Source organism: Lacerta agilis, chromosome 2 (genome assembly GCF_009819535.1).
Source record: "Lacerta agilis isolate rLacAgi1 chromosome 2, rLacAgi1.pri, whole genome shotgun sequence".
NCBI classification, from domain to species: Eukaryota; Metazoa; Chordata; class Lepidosauria; order Squamata; family Lacertidae; genus Lacerta; species Lacerta agilis.
This window is the reverse complement of record NC_046313.1, coordinates 69378608-69400522: the sequence shown is the minus strand read 5'-3', so window position 1 is coordinate 69400522 and position 21915 is coordinate 69378608. Positions and strand designations below refer to the sequence as shown.

The following is a 21915-nucleotide window of genomic DNA, read 5'->3' as shown; positions in this document are numbered from 1 at the left end:
TCTTGTGAGAGATGGCTATTGGACTGGGCAAAAATTGATATCAACAGCATGGGAGAAGAACAAGCATTGGGATTCGCTTGACACAGTTAGGGCAGAGAAGGAATTTAATATATTAGAACAAAGAGTTGGAAGGTCCCATGGTGGCCAACCAGGGGACACTTCTTGATGGCAAGAGCAGTTTGACAATATAAACCAATTCCCTGGAGGGGTGATGGTCTCTCCATCACTGGAGGTCTTCAAACAGAGGCAATCTGTTGGGGGGGTGTGTGATCTAGCTCTAGATTTCCCACATCAAACAATAAGGCCCCTTCCAACTCTATGATGGTAATATATTTTACTTTAGAGACACATCAACAAGCCGCCTGCTGCTGAACCACAGCTGGAGAGGAGTCCAATGATCTACTGGGTTCTGTACTTCTGTTGATCCTGTGACATCCTTTTCCAGATGTGCCTAAAGAAAGCATGAGACAAAGAGTACATTAAAACACTAGCTCCATCCCCCCCCCCAACTTTCCTCCTTCAGGCAACCCTTTCCATATTGAAATGTCTTCTGTGAATGACAGAAGATTCTGGAGCAGCGGTGCTTGTTGTAGGGAGCACAGTCAGTTCTGATGGAATATTGCCAATAGGGCTGTGGGGCATTTCTCCAAGTGAACCAAATGTGTATCCCAGCATACTGTAGTAGGGGGAAATTGTCAAGAGACTAAAAGTCACCTTCCAGGGAAACTTCTCCACTATTTCTGACCTCACTGTATAGGCTGCAAAACCTGCACAGTTTGGCTGACTACATCCCATTTAATTCAGTGGGGAAGTGAGCACAGGATTACTGCTATGGCCCAAGGCAACACTCAGCATTGTCAGGCAGCTGCTTTAGACCCAGTGCCCTGAAGGGTACTTGGCCCTCTGACCCACCTATGTTCCATGACAGGAAGGTATTGGTTGCGAGTCAGGAAGCTTCAGTGCCTGCATTGGGGGTGGGGGATGTGAGTGTTGGAAGGGCCTCATCAGGTGGTACCCCTCAAGTTGGCCTTGACCACCTGGTTAAAAACAGATCTGTGCTTGATCGGTTGGGTTATATATCTCACTTACAGACTATCAGCCTTTTGGCATACATCTCTCACCCATCTGGGTAGATGCTGGTGACATTTCCATTGTAAAGTGCATCTTCCTAACCCCTGCCCCCCAAGAAAGCAGGTGCTCTTGCACAACAAAGCTGTTTTCAACCCTCTATCCCCACCCCGCCCACAGGATTTGTCTGTGGTAAGAAAAGCGCTGGCAGCTCCCACTTGATGGTGACATTGTATAAACCTTGTGCAACACGAATAAGGACACATGCTCAATAAATGGGCCTGTTTGGCATGGGTCATCTTTTTCAAATACTCTGTTGCTTCACCCTTTCGCATCTATGTTTTATCAAATGGCACAGGACAGGAGGTGCCGCATGAATGCGGCTATCTTAAGCAGAAGAGGAAAGCGCAACCCGCTGCAGCCGTGGTTTTAAGTGGCACGAAGGATCTGCCTACTATGCAAACCCGGCGCAGAACTGGGCAGGAAGTGAGGCCATCACAAAGGAGTCTGTGGCTGTAGCTGACATCACTGTGCGCCTTAGAGGCGGGAAATGATACGACAGCAGAAGTCGGAGAGGAAATGGACTCAAACAAGTGAGGTTAAACACCCTGGCATTTATCAGGTGGCATCTACATCAACTTTCTTAGAAATCAAGGCCGTGCTTGACAGCCACCAGCTTACTTCATATGTCGCTGCCGCATGATTAAACAACCTAACAGGCAGCAGGATGACACATCTTCTGTCTCTCCTTTTTAACTTCAAGCCTTAAAAACAACAACAATTGATGAGCGGCTTCCTGCAATGCACTATGGTGCCTCCACCCCCGTTTATGTGAGGGCTGATTCTCATGTTATCTGCAAAAGCCCCACTTGACCGCCACAAACCTTCTGTGGCAGGGCACGATGTGTTAGAACTTGGGTTGCTCCTCCCTTGAATGCTAGCTTTCTGAAATTCTTCCTCCTGGCCAACAAGCTGCAAGAGAAATGTAAGCATCTGACATGAATGATAAGGCTATTGACAGTTACTAGCCATGATGGCTCCTTCTGCCCCCATTATGCCACTTAGTAACAGTTGGTGAGAATGACACACGGAGAGAGGGCTGTTGCACTCAGGTTCTGCTTCTGACTTCCCATAGCAGCCCCAAGAGACTGGACGAGATGGGCCTTTGGTCTGATCCACTAGGGGCTATTCTGATGGCCCTGTGACACTGATAGGGGCTGTGACCCTGCTTGCTTTGCTAGCCAACCATCTCTACACCCAGGGCGGCAAACTTGAAAGGCACCCCCCCACGCGCGTGTCGTGATGTCACGACGCGTGCGCAGCCTCCTGGGTGGACTGTGCATGTGCTTCTGACCGGCACCGGGCCGCGCCGCGTTTTAAGGCTGCAACGGGTGAACAGCAGCGCTGCTGTTCGCCCGCTGCAGCCTTAAAATGCGGCGTGGTGCGGCGCCAGTCGAAAGGGGTGCTGGTCGATCACACCCGCCATCTTGGGTGGACTGTGCATGTCTGACCGGCACCGGGCCGCGCCGCACTGCGTTTTAAGGCTGCAGCCGGCGAACAGCAGCGCTGCTGTTTGCCCGCTGCAGCCTTAAAACGCAGTGCGGCGCGGCGCTGGTCGAAAGGAGTGCCGGCCGATCGCGCCCACCATCTTGGATGGACTGCTCATGTCCACCCAAGATGGCGGGCACGATCGGCTGGCACCCCTTCTGTGCGGTGCGGCAACCTTTAAGGCTGCAGCGCGTGAACAGCAGCACAGACGCTGTGCTGCTGTTCGCGTGTTGCAGCCTTTTAAAAGTTGCCACGCTCAATCGCGGGGGTGGGGCCTGCCCCCAGAGTGTCACCCTCCCCAGGGCAGTACCCGGGGCGGACCGCCCCCTTGCTCCGCTCCTGTCTACACCTTGCCAAACCCTCATTCCTCCCCACTAAGCTCTTTGCTCACCAAACACACCTACCCCCCTTGCCAAAACACCACTTTCCGCACCATAGGTGCCAACTCCCTGAGGCCCTGGGTGCCCAAGCACCCACAAAATTCCCCATGAATGGGCTGGGCACCCACAAATTTTGGTGCCAGGGCCATGCATGCTGCATGGCACCCATGGTCCCGGGCACTCACAGTTACAGGGCCAAGTTGGCACCCCTGTTCTGCACCCCTTTGCTTACCTGTCCTGCCAACGCCTCCTATGCTGTGCTTTAAATGCATGGTGTGGACATGACCTAGGCTTAGGTATTACAGTAACAAACCTCTCCTTCTGCTTCAGATTCCACATTGTCTCCAGCAGTGTATCAGATATACAGTTGCAAAGCTATGTTGTGTGAGTCATGACGGAGCCTTTCCCCCTCTCTGTGTTGCTGGCAGTTTAACCACAGGCCAGCCTATGTCAGCAGGTGTCCTACTGCTAGTCACTGTGACAGTTCTGAATACTTAGCAAACAGCCTCCTCCTGTTTGTATTTTTAGTATGGGGTATTGTTTATGATTTTTAAAACTACAAGTTGCCTTGACCATTCCGGAACGTGGGTAATAAGAGATCTCTAGGCACAGGTGATAGGAGCCAATTAATTTACTGAAATACTAGAAATGCGGCCGGGGGGGGGGGGAGGAGGAGGTGGTACAATTTTTAACAGATTACTAGATTCTGTTGTTGAGAAACATCTTCTATCTCCATATAGGAGCATAGATCAATTGTCACAGAGCCCAAAGTAAAAGGACTAAAGCAATTAGGGCACTAACTGATGAAGAATCTTAGGGCAAGCCTGTTCACATTTACTTGGAAGCAAGTCCTACTATGTTCAGTGGGGCCTACTCCCAAATAAGTGTGTTTAGGACTGCAGCTGTCCTCTTGGTTGCTAAGGAGTGATGGTAAAAAATGGAATTTAAGCCGCATGTAGATCAACACTGGGGAACCTGTGGCTTTCCAGATGTACTGGACTCTCCTTCCTTGGGTTTTTTTCAAAGCAGAGGTTGGATGACCATCTGTCATGGATGCTTTAGTTGAGATTCTTGCCTTGCAGGGGGTGGGACTAGATGACCCTAGGGGTCCCTTCCAACTCCACAATTCTATGATTCTATGAACATCTGGAGGGCAACATTTTCCATTAGGCTATTGGAATAGACTGGCTGCTGGTCCATCCATCAGTAGCACTGTGACTTGCCTCAAGATTTCAGGCTCATTCTTTTTGCTGGTTGATACCAAAGTTTCTTCTCAACCTCCCCCTGTTGATTTTGCATGCGAGTTGATCTTGCACATTTCATGGCATTATTGACGAAGAGCAATTTCAAATGTCCCAAATATGCCGTGTGAATGGATGTGCTAGCTTGTCCTCTCCCCAGACTTTGGTCACTCCCCAGATGTAACTTGATCCCAGGCTTATGTGATCAGTCTTTAGGAATATCAGATGGCACTTTTTTTTTTTTTAAGGCATTTTTGATTCCATTTAACTTACCCATTTCCGTGGTCGACCCCTGGGCCTTTTTTCAACTGAGGTGTGTACCTGCAATAATGGAGAAACAAAAAGAACCTTCTGATTAGTCAACAGGTGGTCACTGAAGCAAAGGAATGAGAAACTTTATATATTTTTTCCTCAAACTGCAGTGCCTAAATGACTCTCTCTCTCTCTCTCTCCTCTCTCTCTCTCTCTCTCTCTCTCTCTCTCTCTGTGTGTGTGTGTGTGTGTGAGAGAGAGAGAGAGAGAGAGAGATTTCTTTGGAAAGAGGTCACAGTGAAAGATAAACAGTGATATGTGATAGCATGAGCATTAAGAAGATGACTGGAAAACCACTGACAGAACAAAGAAATTGAGGAAGCTGTCATATATAGAGTCAGGCCATTGGTCTATCTAGTTCAGTAGTATTGTTTTTGCTGACTGGCAGCAGCTCTCGTGATTTTCCAATCAGAGGCTCCCTAGGCTGCCTTACATCCTTGGCAAGGAGCTGTTTCACCGCCCCCTGCCATTTGTGGCCTTGGCAAGCAATGTTGGCTGCCCCAAGCAGCAGAGGAGCAGCTCAGGGAGCGCACAGGGAGGTGTTCCAGCTTCTAGCCACTCCAAGCCAGAGTGGAGAGGTGTGGTTTTTGTGTCCCTCTGTGCTTGCGCCCTTGGTGGGGCCAACCTGGCTAGCCCCTCTGTTTCAGGTGGAAGTCTTTGCCAGTCTTCCCTGGAAATTGAATCTATAACCCTCTACGTGCAAAGCTGCATGAGCTGTGGGTCCTTCTCCAAGTAAGCTATTGGCAACAGAGAGGAAGGTGCTGCAGATACTTAGGCCAATGCAGGTGGTGCAATGCAGCAGCAGTGGTGGCAGGGCAGGGCACTACTTCCCATTTTGCCTCAAGCACCAAAACGAGACATGTCGCCCCTAGCAGAGCCTAGCCTATGTCGCGTCTTTACTGAGCATTCACTCTGAATTTATCTTGGTTTGCTTGCACAGTGATTATGTGGCTTCCCTTTCATCATTCGTTCATCCCACACTTTTCTGTGCATTTCCCTGTCACTTTCCTAACTGCAAACCCACCACCTCTTCAAAACGTGGATTCGTTACACAATGGCAGCCGAGCTCTTTAATGCAATTTAATCCACTAGGGTGCATAAGAACCTGGCAGTGATTTATATTACAGTGGTAGATAATTATGAAAAACAGCTGGATAACAGCAGCTGCCCAAGGGAGACGATGTTGAGTTTGCAGCTGGTGAAATACATTTATGCAGAGGTGGTAGATAATCAAAGGGGGCTTCTCGGTTGCATGGGATTTGCATGTGAATTTAATCATTTCTAAAGCTATAGGAACAAGAGGATGCCAAAGGCTTAAAGATGGGCACATATTACATCACGATTAATGCAACATTGCTGGTGAGGTTGTGGATTCCGAGGGCCATTCTTCAATCTTTGGCAGGAATACCCTCGAGTTTCATTATTCTGGTCCCAAGCATACCAAGAAATAACTAAAATAATTAAATCACCTGTTCAGGCTTCCTAGCAACTGTTATTATTGAATATGTAGATGGGCAACATGAGAGCTTGTTGCTCTAAAGAGCTTCTGACTTGGATGTTAGCTGCAGCTGGGATTTCAAAAGCTTAGTAACGGAAAACCTTGAAAAATCTGCATTTGGCTGGGTGGTATAAGAACCTATCGAATTTGGCTATTTGGGGGGGGGGCAGAATCACACACAAATTGTGAGTTTCCAGGAGGTTGGAGGATCCAGAACATTTCTATGCCATCTGGTGGGATTTTATTTCTTATGCTCGATATTTGCCATCCACGTCTGCTCGGGAACTATCGATTCCTTGCTTTATATTGGTGTGTTACCATTTCCTTTTCTTACAATTTATTGCTTATCAGCTTTTCGTATGGTTTGATGCAATGCCCAGCTAATAATGAGGTGCTAATAATGTCAATAAAAAATTGAAAATAATAATAATAAAGATGGACACCTTCCTTTTCTCCCTTCTCAGGGGATACGTGTTCAGTGCCAATCAGCATGAAAGCTCTTTCTGTCACTGGTTCTTACCATCTGTCCACTCCCAGCACTCAGCTTTATGCTTCCTTTGGGCCTTCCACGAGGTTTCTTGGGTGGCAATGGCCCAACAGGCTCCTGTTCGGATAGGGAAGGGGCATTTACTTGTACAGTACAGAGCAAAGATCGTGTATTTCACACACATCAAAAGGGCAGCAGCAGCACAAAACAAAAGCAACCAGAAATCGAACAGGATTTTTTTTTTTATTAACCCAAGTGCTTTTGAGCAAGAAGCTCTTTATCAGGGCAAACAGTAAGGAGCAGCTCATATCCTCTGCAATTTCTTAGATGGATAGCTGCAAAAGGAGGGACAGTCCTAACCTACAGTAAGTCTCACTGACTTCAGTGGGGCTTACTCCGCAGTTAAGTGGGGTTATGGTTGCAGCCTAAGTCACACTCAGAGTAGAAATCAGTTAAGTTAGCTGAGTTAATTGATTGCAATAGGCCTACCCCAAGTACAAGGGTGCCAACTTGAGTAAAATATTGATCAAATATTTTATCCCCCCCCCCCAGGGACATTGGCCCCTAGCAGTTGGTTTATATGCCCAAGTATGACTTGGATGCAGCCCTTGCATTGCATTTGTCAAAATTCAAATTGGGTCATGCCTTAATCAAAGATAAAATGTTAAGAATTATAATATCATATAAGCTTTAATAAAATAAAAATAAAATAGGTATGTGATTATGCAAGATAGATAGATTTATTGCAAGTGTTTTCATTCTGTGGGAGAATGATGAATGCCCTCCAATGAGAAGCAAGACTTTAACATTATTATTATTATTTTTTAAAAAAGGAAGTAGTGGATAAATAAAACTAGTACAAAAATCATTAAAGGAGAGGGAGAGAGAATAGCAGTAAATGAACATGGAGTAAAGGTGAAACAAATATTTACAAAGATTAGAAATTTGGCAAATGTTCCACTTAAATTATGTATAATTTTGAATAAAGGTATTTCAAAGTAAAATATTTTGCATATGCCTTTGAATATGTGACATTTGTAACTCATCATGCAAAACCCAAATGATTAAAAACTCTGGAGTGTTTCAGTTTTGGCAATACAAAATCTCACAAGCAACCAACTGTCAGCTATTCATTACCATTTCATGTTATCCATACAATTCTATGAGATAAAAAGTGACATGCACAGAGACTATAAAACACTGCATAATATTAAGTACTCATTCTTTGCTAACCATCAAATACTGTCAACTATAGCAGTGAACTGCAAGCCAAGTTCTTGCAATGGTAAGGTGCTTTGGAAGCCCATTAAGAATTTGTGGGTGAGGACTGAGGGCAAGTGATATAGCCATAACAAAATAAAAAATAAAAAAATTCCTTCCAGTAGCACTTTAGAGACCAACTAAGTTTGTTCTTGGTATGAGCTTTCTTGTGCATGCACACTTCTTCAGATACACTTCAGATACAGGTGTATCTGAAGAAGTGTGCATGCACACGGAAGCTCATACCAAGAACAAACTTGGTTGGTCTCTAAGGTGCTACTGGAAGGAATTTTTTTATTTTTTATTTTGTTTTGACTATGGCAGACCAACACGGCTACCTACCTGTAACTGATATAGCCATGATACTGATGCTAAGCATCTTTGGATCTGGTTAGTGCCTGGATGGGAGATTTCAAGGGAAACTCATGTATACTGCCTTAAGTTCCATGGATATAAACCATGGTATAAATGTTTAGTTAAAGATTTCCCAACGAGAAAAACAACACCTCGTCCATCACCAGTGCCGGATTTACTTATAAGCTAAACAAGCTATAGTTTGGGCCCCACTCTCTTGGGTGCCCCCAAAAAATTAAAGTAAAAAACAAACAAACACCTGGATGTACATTTCCAAAATATAAGATAAAAAAACAAATGAAATAAAACCTACATACAGCACCAAAAGTTGTGGCACTACAGCTGCCATTCATATGTTAAACTGTACAAGTTTGCTCACAAAGCAACTGCCCTGCCAACTGAGATGCATTTATGTGCCTTTCAATCTGACTGCAAGTTAGATTAAGATGCCACCGGTAGGCTTGTAATCTGGTGAACTGGGTTTGCTTCCCCGCTCCTCCACATGCAGCTGCTGGGTGACCTTGGGCTAGTCACACTTCTCTGAAGTCTCTCAGCCTCACTCACCTCACAGAGTGTTTGTTGTGAGGGAGGAAGGGAAAGGAGAATGTTAGCCACTTTGATACTCCTTCGGGTAGTGATAAAGCAGGGTATCAAATCCAAACTCTTCTACTTCTTCTTCTTCAACTACAACTTGCATCAACCCCAGTCAGCACAAAGTCCAATTCCTGGTTTCAAGAAGGAATGGGGGGTTGGAGACATCTCCAGACCTTTTGCCCTTCCCTTTCTAATCTTCAGCCAATCTCTCAAGGTAAGGAGACCTCCCTGGCTACATAAGATGTGCCCCTTCACATGCCTGTGAAGGTGGCCCCAGCTGTCTCAACCATACTCAGTATTAGCAGCTGATACTGAAGAAATGAATCACGCTCCTCTTTGAAGCTGTAAGATATGCTGCTAGATATGCCTTTCCCAATTTAGCTAAGGTTGAACAATCAACCAGTCACTTACTTTACAGTAGACAGGTTAATTTCTTGCCTAGTAGAATGTCTTGCCTAGTAGAAAAAAGAGCCCTTGAACCCAAACATTAGAGCTTTCTGGACATGCCGAACTGTTTTGAGGGTCACACCTAAGTTTAGTCATTCTAATAATACCACTTTCTTTATGTTTAAAAAAACTGTCATCAGCTTCCTTCTTATAAATCTTAACATGGTGAGAAGGCAAAGCACCGAGGCTGAACACTTACCTGCGGCTGCTTCCTTGGCCGTCCCCTCTTTCGTTTGGGCACCTCAGTTGGAACAGTGGACCCTGGTCCTGCCTGCTTCCCAGTGTTGCTCATAGCGGCACTTCACCAGTCTCTGGAGATGATCAACCAATGGTTTTTCCCACGCTGCAGCCTTTTAAAGGAACAGGGGTGAACAATCCCACTTCTACATTGCTTGTTCTTAGCTGTACGCTGCAGAAGGAGGAATGCAGGCACATCTGACGGAGCACTCCCCTCGAGGCTTTTAATACCCCACCGGATGAATCTTAGGACAAAGTATCATCATGTTCTCCCACCTTTTCCTTCCATCCTCAGCTAGTCCCAAAGTCTTTATGGAGGCCCTCAACAACACCTATCTGTGGGTTGTGTTAGCTCCAAAGGGCTCAGGGATGTTCTCCTGCATGGCTCCCACAGAAGGCTCCACACAACAACTTACCATAAATGATGGAGGAACCAACTGGAGATAGCCAATTCAGTGGGGTTTATACAGAAGAACTTTTCAGCTCTGCGCAACTCAGGCTAGTGGCCAAATATTCAACAAAAATAAGGAGGACAGAGAAAAGCACCTGAAAGAGGAAGATATACTAGGCAGGATCACCTGCAACCTTCTAACACTATTTCTTGTCCCTCCCTCTGTACCAAAGATTCATTAAGAGAATCATCTGAGCAGCATCAGGGCAAAGGCAATTTCCCATTTTTTTTAAAAAAAACAGGCAATCTACACTTGCATTTTAGATACAGACCCAGAAAGGTGATGAAGATAGAGGAAGCTTACCTGTCAAGAGCTTAGATAGCACAACTTGCTCTGGCCCCAGTACACTCAGACACCTAAGGAAGGGAGCGGGGAGTAGAGAAAGAGTGGTTCAGTGAGTCACCCTTTTCCTGCTTGGGGTGGGGTGGGGTGGGGAGGTGGATCGCTAGTTTTGAAAGCTACGTATGTTCATTTCAGGAACCTCGCTCTTCACAATGCCTGTCTGCAGTTCACTCCTGGTTAGTGATATGGAAAGCAGGTTGAGTGCTGCTATGTTGAGGTGATGGCAGACTTGAGCTGTGGCAGCAAGTGAAACTCAAAAACGTTCACTTTTTAACTCAGCTAGACTCAGACAGAGAGGGAAACCCCACCAACCCAACCAGAAAGAGCTGGTTCTTTCAGTTTCCCCATTTACTACAAATAATTTCCTAAAGAGCGAGCAAGAGGTGATCTGAACAGAGAGGACACAACGTTTTTACGCACCAACAGTGAAAGGAGGGTGATTCCATGCATCGCGATCTTGTTACTCTAAAGCTTCATTCTCATAGGAAGAAATGAAACACATGCTGGGTTTGAGATGAGGCAGAGCGGTTCTAGGTCTGCATGCAAAACTCTTTGGGGCTTTTGTCATACGTCAGCCTTCACAGAGACACACAGGACTGGAAACTTACCCAGATTAGAATTAAGCAGGCACAGCTAGGGATTTAAACTAAGGTCAGGCCTGCAACACAGATGCCCGAGTTTCTAGTCGGCCACTGATGTGAACAGGTGGAAGCATAAGAAAGAGCACTCGCTCCTCCCCAAAGAGCATGTGAAGCTGTCTTATACTGAGTAAGGCTAGTCAAACCTGCAGTCCTGTTTTCCTACCTCCCCAGGGACTCAATCAGAGGTCATTTGCTACTGGTGGCTTTCCACTGCAGAGGCCAGGAATTAAACCTGGAAACTTCTAATACAAAGCTTGTGCTCTTGCACTGAGCCATGGAAAGTTGTTCCCTAACAGAAAAGCCCTGCCTCTTAGTTTTTTGGATGGGCCAGGCTTACAAAGTACAAGGACTGCATCTGTTATCCTAGCATGTACCAAATAGCTACACATCTCTGCTAGTATTTCACTCCTAAGTCTATTGATGCTATTTTACTCTGTTAAAGAGTGAGGCCCTAAGTAGACTTGCTTCCCCCTAAGAGAGGAAATATAAGCCCTGCTTAGGATCTGCTGGATCCAGATGCCAACAAAAAGAAAGGGCCAGTAAGTGTGTGTGAAACATGTGAATTCTTCACCCCAAAGCAGAAAGACCTGCCTCATAGATCTGGGGTCCTAGGCGACAGCCAGGGAGGGAGTCTTGTTTAAGCGTTAACAGCATATAAAAATCTACAGTGCTGAAAAAATAGTCTCACCCAGCAGGAGCTGAGGAGGGTGGGAAAGCCACTCAAAGTCACACAGGCGGGAAGTCATCTATCTTTGTGAAATACAACAGTTAAGACACTTAGATGGGTCCTTCCAAACTCAGTGTGGTCTTTATTTCATTCCACATCCTCAACAAAAACCAACAACCCTGTGGCCTGTGGTAGTAGGATTTCCAGCCTTTGCAGACTGTGCTGGAAACAATGACGGCTTCCTGATTTCACTCACACCAAGTGATTTATGGCTGCACACCACATTTTGCAGAAGAGAATGTTTTCAAGTTATTACTCTCTGAACCTGTGCAGATAAGGAATGCAAAGAGGACCTCTCCAGAACACAGAAAGCCAGGTGCACAGCCTAGATTAAGCTAGGCTAGATGAGTATATTTATCTGGAGATGTTGGTAGACAGGGTGAACATGGAGCCAGAGGCAGCGCTATTCATGCACCCAGTTACCCCAGGTTCTCATGGGGTTAATATTCTCTCTCCCCCTCCTTTCATATTGAGACTTATTTGGTCACTCAGATGAAATTAATTGTGATGTGAATCAGAATCCCCATAGCATCATATCACAAATATCTTCTTTTCAAAATACACTAACATTATTCTGGGGGATCCCAGATCAAGGACGGGGAATACACACACTATAATATGAATCCTTGCCTTGCTGAGGTCCCATGGCAAAGCTCACAAAACTCTTTGCAAAGGATATATCATTGAGGGGCTCTAAGGGTATCTGAGCCCCCTTCTTTATAAAGGGCCAAATTAAAACATGGCCAAATTAAACACCCTCTTCCTCAACATTAACAAACCAAGTAAGAAATGTAAATTAGAAGAAATCATTTGAATCACTTTCTGCAGACAGTTTCTGGGGACTGATTATGACTTGCAACTGCTCTGTTTCATGGAGCATAGATTTCTTTTGAGCTTTAGACAAACATGGCATTTTCTAGATTCCATGTTTGCCAGATTCAACTAACCGGTCCTGCTGGTGGAAGCCAACTGGCATAATGGGGATTCTGCCCCTCTCCCCTAATTGCTCCCTCACCAATTGGGGGGTCAGGAGAATCCCCAGAGCAGTATGCAACGGAAGGAGAAGGGAGATTGTTCTATTGGGCTGTTCTCAAATGGGTGAATAGGTACAATACAGGATAGGGTTCCTGTCTCGGTTGACAGCTGTGTAGATAGAAGAAGGTTAGATATGTCATGAGTGCTGAATTTCCCCTTTCTACATAACTTTTAAAGGGGCAGCAATCCTGACCTCCTTTGCATCCTATTCTTTCTTCTTCTGGGATGTGATGGGACATACCCCACAACTCCCTTGTCTTAAACGAGCTGGCAAAGGCACCATTTCCCTCTTGGGAAGCACCTGGTTGGGTATGCTGCCCTTTAAAGGTAAAGGTAAAGGTACCCCAAATCCCTGCCTTTCATATGCTATGATGTGAATGTTTTTGCCTATCTGTTCAGAATGTTTTGGGACGAACTGATCAGAGCAAAAGATGACAAGAGATTTCTTTGCTATCTGCATTTGCAGCTATGAGAATGGGCACATCAAAAATTAAACGCTTGCATTCTAAGGTGCAGGAGTTGGGACTCCAATTCCCATCAGCCCTAGCCAATGATCAAGTATGATGGGAGCCAGAGTACAGCAACAGATGGAGGGTTAAAGGTCTCCCATCCTTCCTCTATGGGTTCAAACTGTTTTGTGGCATCTTACTGGGAGCCCAGACAAAGGTGAATTTTCCAAACTCAATTAAGTATTGAATGAGGTGAATTTTCCAAACTCAATTAAGTATTGAATGAGGTTCGCAGGAAAAGTTAATCCTGTTGTAGAAAATGGAAATAAGGAATAAATTCCTGATAGCTGAAGAGATTTCAGATAGCTTGTGGCAGCAATTATGGTAGGCATATATGAAATCATCCTTGTGTATCAATTTGTTGGGGAATTACTATACATTGTTAACATGCTGGTTGTAACACGAAGGAGATGAAAGTAGAGCTGTCTTGGTGCTGGCTCTTCTTGTGGGTGACATAATAAAGAAAGCGGGACTCAGGTTTTCTAGATGAGAATCTTTGCAAAACATTCCAAGACAGCAAGGATCTTTGCTCCATTACACCCTCAAAATATAATTTCTGGATGTTTTAATGAGTTAGGTATGAAACAGGAAACAGTTCCACTTAGTAACAGCAGCAAGATGTTTAATTGCTCATTACTGGGGAAGAAAGAGGTGCCATCTATTCATGTGTGTGGAAATAAGTGGTGGCGCATGATTAGTTGTTTCAAGTTAACTCATTATGTTTGGTATAGATAAAAATAAAGAAGATTAGAAATTGGCATTTGCTTAACAAGTTATTTTTTTTACGCATTGGAGTAAAAATAGTGGTAATATGGATAATGAAGATGAACTGACTGTACTGAATTATATTGAGGAAATAAGAGTTGAATATTTGCCAAACTGATATATTTATTACTGATATATTCATTATTTTGCATGCAATTCTCCCCAGTACATTTATTAAAGAAAAATGAAGGTTTGTGGATAGGAGATCTGATCCCTATCTTTAGGGTAAGATGGAATAGTTCACCTACAAATGATGTGATTTTCAAATGGGAATTGGTTCTGTTGAGATATGAGGAAAGGGAAAATTGGGGTATTGTTGTTTATTTTAAGCATTTTTCAGCCAACCAACTTTACAGATGAAATCCACCAAATTAGAATAAATAATGAAATTCCAAGGAACTAAAATAACATGATGCTGGATTCTGCGGACATGACTATGCCAGCACAGATGTTCCTGAGACACATAGGAGCCAACTCCTAGGGACCAAGGCCCCTTCAGCCCTTGCAATAAAATATTTGATAGGGCTGCTCCCCCCCCCCCCGTTAATAGGCATTGCCATTCAAATGGTGTGTGGGGGCCACATCTTGTGTGGAAGAACACATCCTTGAATGAGACTCTAACCTGCTGTTTGATACCCAAATTCTTCCCGATGCGGCGCATTGAGGCATCACTCCTGACGGTTGTTAAGTTGCCCACAACTCACTTCCACAAAGCAGTGTGCTCAACACACAAGCCTGGTAGATTTTTATCATGAAACGTAGCATAAGATTGACTTGCAAAAATCTTAAATGCAAGAGGGACTCATAGAAGAAGAAAACAAAAGGAAAAGGCAGACGAAATACTGATTTCTGATTTTTTTTTTTATTAAATCAGGGTGAGGGGTGGGTGGAAAAGCCAACAAACATTATAGCAGTGGATGAAATACTCCAATTGTCCATGGGGTGGTGCCCTTTCATCACATATATTAGAGGGGTTTTCTGTCTCTGCAATTTCCACTCAATAGTGACAAATATAAACACAACCACGTCATCTTTACATTCCCCTGGTGAAAGCGGCTGCATTTTGCAATGGGGTTGATTTATTCCTAGGGCTCCTGTCTGGTTGAGTTTTAAAACGGCATAGTTTTTATTATTATTCTAATTATGTACAATCCACATCTGGGTGATGGTGGTGATTTTGTATATATTTAGTGAACCAGCACATACAAACGAGTAATAGTCTTCTTTTTTTCTATGATGACCCTAGTTGAAATATTCACAGAATATCCCAAGCACAGATAACTGGGCTGTGGGGGATGGTTTGTGTTCACAGGCATTTCTGACATCTTGACCACAGCATCAAGGGGTACCTTGCATGGTCCATTGAGAAGATACGTAGAACACGTGCTCTCTATAATAATGGAAGTGAACCCTGAATGTCCCAGGAGGGGAGAAGGCAGCAGGAGCAGAAGAAAGTTGATTCACAAAACCGCTCCCACACCTGTGTATACCTAACTTTGTGAAATGCAGGGGGGGGGATCACACTGCAATTCAAAGGAAGGGTACATACCTGTTTGTAAGGGAATGCAATGTATGGTGCAGAGCCAAACACCTCCTATGGTAGCTCCTATGACTACTGTCAGATCTAGTCCCTAGCCTTCAGAAACTGCCCAAATACTCAGTACCTTCAGGCTGTTACCCATCGTACTTGGGCACTGCCAATGGTTGGAAGGAAGCATGGCTGCATGCTCCCTGGCACATGCAGCATGTTCCTCAGCCTTTTGATACCAGTAGCCTATGGGATTTCATTTCTAGCATCTTCCCTGGCTCTTCATCCTCCTGGGCAAATTGTTTACACAGTAAAGCTTTGGGCTGACTAAGCAGCCTGACCCCACCTTCCCTGTTGGTCTACACCCCAGTACTACCTTGACAGCCATGTGTGGGCCAATTTCACATGCACCCGTTTGAGGGATGAGATAGGAGATGCATACCATCCAATCAGGGACAGCAGTTGCTTATTGAAGGTAGATAATCCCTCTCCTAAGACTCAGCTACAGGGCCGGATTTAGGTTTGGTGACTGAAGGTAATGGGGCCATTTATATGTCCAGCTGTCCTTTGTCAACAACAATTTGTCACTGTTTTTTGTGTTGAATATATGCTATATGGTAGTTTATGGACCTAATAGGTATCTAAAGCCATTTGCACATAACAAAATATGTATTTTTATCAAAGTAATTGTTGAACCGAAGTACAATTAAGAAGAAGTATATTAATAGTGAAATATAATTAAGAAGAGAGTGGGGCCCTAAGCTATAGCTTGTTTAGCTTATACATAAATCTGGCACTGTGCAGTGACAGCCCACCTGCCCACATGACCTCTTTCATGTCCTCTGTTCTGTCACATAGCATGAGTTCACTAATGGGTTCTATTTGGCCTTGCCATTAAGTAAGTCTCAAGTGGCAGGTTCAGTGCAGGTAGGGGGAAAATACAGAAGCACCAGAGTGGTGGAAGGATATTTACACACTGTTTAATGGCTTGGGGGGATTTGGGGGCAGGGAGCTAGTCTTCAAATCTTATTGGCACGGGACTGATGACAGTGGTGGACTTTGGGCTTCTGCAGTGCCCTGTGCAACGCCAAAATTCGCCCTCCTGTCACTCAACTTCTGTTGTTCATCATTTTTGTGGCATCCCCTGTAATATCCTCTTGGCTTGGTGCCCACTGCAGGTGAACCAGTGATGCTCCCCTAAATCTGCTCTGCTGCTGATGCTGGTGGGACACCCCCCCCACACACACACCTTTAGGTGCAGTGATCCACTGCTTGAAGTCAGGGTGGAGTCAAGAAACAAGGAGACATGGCCTAGCTCTCACCTTCATGATAAGTTGTTTGCTTTAACTAGTAGTTAAGCTGCAAATCAGACAAGCAATACAATGAAGTTGTGAAACCAATTCCAGCTTCATTCCAAGGACAAGCCTTGCCTCACCTTTTGAATAGTCCACTGGTGTACAACCTGCTCCCTGTCTTCTGGATTAAGCCTTGGTCGCACCTTCAGCCTCTTAGAGTTGACACCTTGCGCTGGAAAAGAAAAAGAAAAAAAAAGATACTAATTTACAGAGGCTTGCAATGCCCCTGAGATGAGGAGACCTACTTGGTATGCTAGTATGGGATTTGCTGCAGCTGCAGGTGTTGATCTGGCTTTGCCCCAAGGTGCTTGGCACCAGCATCCTGTTCACGCAGGGTTTGTGGAGGAGATTTTGCAACCAATGGTGTGTGCTTAATCCCCAATGAAGGCTTCCAGCTGGGGCCCAGTGGAATGATGGTTCTAAACAGTGCTGGGATATAATCCTTCTCCATGTCACTCCTTCTGCATACTAGTTTGCACAGAGTCCAGCAACAGAATGAATTTTTTTTTGCTTGCTCCATAAAAGCTGTGCGAACCAGTCTAGCACCTGCACAGATGGTGGACCTTGTAAATATAGCTTATTTGAAAACAGCTGCATTGGCCATCCATGTACAGTTCAAGATACTGGCTTTCACTTATAAAACCTTGCAGACTGGGGCCTGAATTCTATTTTTAAAATGTTGATTGTGGTTGTGTGTGTGTGTGTGTGTGTGGAGGGACAGGCAACTTTCAATAACTCCTGAACCACCATAACAAACAGTTTATTTTGAGCTGTGCGTTTTAAAGAATAAAATAAAACTAGAGAAATCAGAGCCACAAACTGTCTTTGTGTATTCATAATACAGTGGTACCTTGGTTCTCAAACACCTTGGTACTCAAACACCTTGTTTCTCAAATGCCGAAAACCTGGAAGTAAGTTTGTGTTTTTGAGGCTTTTTTGGTTAATTTGTTTTTGTGACTGTGTGGAACCCATTTCAGCTACTGATTGATTGATTGATTGCTCCTCATCGAAACAATGACTATCATCAGTGCAGGTAAGAAAAAATAATAATTTTTAATTTTTATCATCTACAATACTGCCTTATTTATTTTATAGTACAGTACATTGATTAATGCTTTCATTTTATGGATCAATGTTCTCGTTAGATAGTAAAATTTACGTTAAATTGCTGTTTTAGGGGTTGTTTTTAAAAGTCTGGAACGGATTAATCCATTTTGCATTACTTTCTATAAGAAAACACGCCTTCGTTTTAGAACGTTTTGGTTTTGGAACAGACTTCCGGAATGGATTAAGTTTGAGAACCAAGGTACCACTGTACCTTGGCAAGTAGGATACTTTAGGCTGAAGCTTCCTTTGGGTGTGGGTGAGGTTGACTGAGAAAAGGAGAGAAACATTTTTCCTTTTTTTAACATCGTGCTGTTAGCAGCAAGTTGACATGCAGACATTTACAAGGTGAAACTGCTCCTGGCATGGCAAATCAGTGATGGATTAAAGCTTTGCCTGGTAGATGTCCATCCAGTCACTGTTTAAGAAACAGGAGCAGGGCCATTAAAAATGTATGGCGACCTTCTTCTACACACCTTGGGATGCCAGAGATGCTGCAGTGCTGTTCTGAAGAGTATTTTGCCACGGAATGTTCCAAGAGGACCCCTGGAGACACAGCAGATCCCTTTGGAGATTGGCAGAACAACCCCATATTCGCTTTGCACGTGACCGGGAGTGGGGTGGAGAAATTCCACCCAGGGCCAGATTAAGACATTTAGAGGCCCTCAGCTCTGCAAAGATGATGGTACCCGACATACTTAATGCAAAATAAAGACTAAACATAAAATAAAAATACACAATTTTTTTTTGAACTGACACCAAGCTTACATGTATGCTGAAAATACAAAAGCTTCTTTCGAAATTTTCTGATTGCAAAATTCTGGATAAGTTCATCAAACCGACTCAGCGAAGCATTTCCACTTCCGTGCACAGGAGGGAAAGTGAATCGCCTGTCCTGACACATTGTTGTTCTCTGAGGATATATTCTTATTCTTATTCTTTTCAGCTCAGAAAAAAGAGCGTTGTGTGGAGCAGTTAGTAAGTATCAACGCTAGGAAAGTATGTAGTGTGATCTCTGCATATGGACATACACATTGTATTCCGTCTCTCACTATTGTGTCATATAGCTCAATGTGACTGCATTTCATCCCCCCTATTTCATTAGCTTTTGGGCACATGTAACAGCGGAACCGCAGAGCGTATGAGTCAACTAGCTTTTGGGGACCTTGTGCATATTGTTCATCAGATAAGTCCATATTGTTTAGAAAAGAATCTACTTGATACTTCTCCATATGCTTCACCATTATATGTACTTTAGCTTCAGGTGCATCAAATACAGTGTAGTCAGTAGATACACGTAATTTGTCTCTGAGATTCAATGCTGTTTCTGGTGCGCTGCCATAATTTGCTTATTTTTTCCCCTGATTCGCTTGTAGGACTGGGCTTCTTTGTAGTCAGTATCAGGAAGATTGCCTTTTGATATGTCGTCAAATCTTTTGAGATCGTTCCTCAAAGTGTGCAAGTGCTCTGCTAATGACTGGCAGAGGTCTGCACATGTTTGCAAGCCTAATTCTTCTTGGAGAGCTTGTCTTGTGCAGTAAAAGCATTGCAGAATTTCAGTCCATGGGGTCAACATGAACACAAACTAGCTCTTGCATCTTGTTTGCAGTGCTTTCCGCCTCTCATACAGTTTCTCCCTCTTGTAATTAGTCTTCGGCTATACTATCTAATGCACCCACAATCTTTGAGTAGGATTGCACTTGTTGCCATGTGCCCCCCCCCCCGAGAGAGATTTCAACCCTGAAGTAGAGTGTAAGGAAATTTAACAAACTCTTTATTTTCCCTGTGATGGCTTCTTCAGTGCTTTTAAAATGAAATCCTTTCACATCTATCACATCACATCTCTTTCTTCCATTGAAGTCAATGGGAAGGGTTTTTGTGTGTGCTGGGTCTGGGGCTGTGCTTTCCACACCTCCTGTGTTGCCCATGCCCTGTGCATGACTCTGCCCCATTCCAGCCATTCTGTCATGTTGCTTGGCCAGTGGAACATCTACACTGGCATCAGCATGTTCTGGCAGCATAGCTGTTGTGGTGGCAGAGTACCTGGTGTTACACTCGTGTGGCAGCGGTTTCACTGAATGCTATGGCACCTCAGCTAGTGCATCTAGAATACAGGACTGTGCCCTGTGCCTTCTAGTTGCTGAAGGACAAAATATACTAGGAACTTACACTCTATAATGCATCAGATTATGCTAATACCTTGGAGGCCAAAGTCTGTGAATTGATGTTGTTGTTAATGCCTGCTGATAGCTTAGGGAGCTGCTGAATCTCTGCCAGAGAGAAAGGATCTGTGCCTCCTCTAGGTTCTTGTTTGCTAGTGAAGCCAGTGGATGCATCTGGAATTCTGAAATGCCACAGTTAGCGCATTGACATTGCCTGACAAGGTTCTACCATAATCTCCCATTTGATGTGCATCAGATGTATTGGAGAACTCTTTGGATTGAATGGCTTTAGAGCAGGGGTCCTCAAACTTTTTAAACAGGGGGCCAGTTTACTGTCCCTAAGACACTGTTAGGGGCTGGACTATAGTTTGAAAAAAAAATGAACTAATTCCTATGCACACGGCACATATTTTATTTGTGGTGCACAAAAAAACAGGAAAAACAATACAATATTCAAAATGAAGAATGATTTTGCCACAAGCAAGCGTGCTTGCAAGGGGTGTGTATGTGTGGCTCTCTGCCCTCTTCTTTATAATGTAATAAATGATTTAGCTGCCCCTTTCCAGTATACATTGAGGAATCCGATCTCAGAGAAATCACTTCCTATATCCCAGGTATGCCCTCAGATGGGATTTCTCCAACAACCCCACTTAATCCCAAGAATTCCTCTGCATTTCTGGAATAGTGAGCTCTCCTTATAAATAGAACATCGGCCAGGAGCATCGTGGAAAAGGAACGAATATCACCAGAATGAGATCTGAGAGTCTCTTTTGACAAGCATTCCACGCAGGGAGCCAGCACTCCTCGCGTGACAGTACGCACCACAGCCGCCCCATTTACCAAAGTTGTTGGGAGGGTGGGGGGAGGCACAACATCTGGCTTGCACTTTAAGTAGAAAGGGATGAGGATGCACGATTGCTTAGGGACAACCATTCAACCAACCCCTTGCACTTACCTGCTCCTGCGAGATCAACGAGGCCTGCAAGAGGGGTGGGGAACTGTCTCTGCCTGGCTCCCCACCTTGGGATCATAGCATGGATGGGGCACCATGGAGCGATGAGCCTCTGGCCCTTCGGCTCCCCTGCTGGCAACGTAGTGGGTGGGATGTGTTGCTGCCTCTTCTCCCACCATCCTTTACCCTGGCAAGGTGAATGCAGCAAGGCAAGGAGGAGCTCTCCTCTCCCCTCACCCCAACAGCCCGTCTGCCCAGGAGATGGAGAGCAGTGCAGGAGGCACCAGACAGGTCTGCTTCAGTGACGAATAGCTGGGTCGCCGTCGGGATCCCTCCGCTTGGAGCTGTTCATTAGCGCAGTCAATGGGTCTCAGCATAGCTCATTTGCTGGGGTGCTGCTGCTCCCTCTTTTCCCTATGGGTGAAGCCATAAACGCCATACTTCCTTTTGCCATAGACCCGTTAGACAGCGGCGGGTTCTGCAATTGCCGGTGGGCTGGGTTCAGGACCCTGGCAGGCCGGATGTGGCTCTCGGGCTGTAGTTTGAGGACCCCTGCTTTAGAGGCACTAGGGAGATTCCCCCCTTTTCCTTGCAGTGGGCTGGGGAGGGGAGGGAAAGAAAGAAAGGAAAAGATTATGTTATGGAAGGATGAGCAGGAATCATGTTTCCAAGGTCTGTGTCCTACAATGGGCTGGACGGAGAATAACAGCACGCCGGTAAATGAATGCAGCGCTGTGAAGGCTTTGTTTGCACTGGGCTGACAATGGCTGCCGCCGATGCTATCATAATAAGTAAGCCAAGGTTACTGTCTTAAAATAAATTGCCAAAGTTATTACTGCAACAACCGCAGTTAAATATAGAAGAGCCATAAAAAGTTGCAATTAAATAAAATTACCTTTAAACAGCTATTTCAGAGC

The 21915-nt window shown here is 44.7% G+C and overlaps 1 protein-coding gene across 1 annotated transcript; it reads right to left on the bottom strand.

The window, feature by feature from the left end:
- On the bottom strand, positions 1–9518 carry LOC117042938 (high mobility group protein HMGI-C-like). The gene is made up of 5 exons (XM_033142566.1): positions 9389–9518; positions 6568–6651; positions 4511–4558; positions 1953–2040; positions 1–451 (listed from the first exon to the last, which is right to left on the bottom strand). Exons 1-5 carry the CDS (start codon positions 9479–9481, stop codon positions 351–353), a joined length of 414 nt encoding a protein of 137 aa, XP_032998457.1. The 5' UTR covers positions 9482–9518; the 3' UTR covers positions 1–350.
- Positions 9519–21915: the final 12397 nt, after the last annotated feature.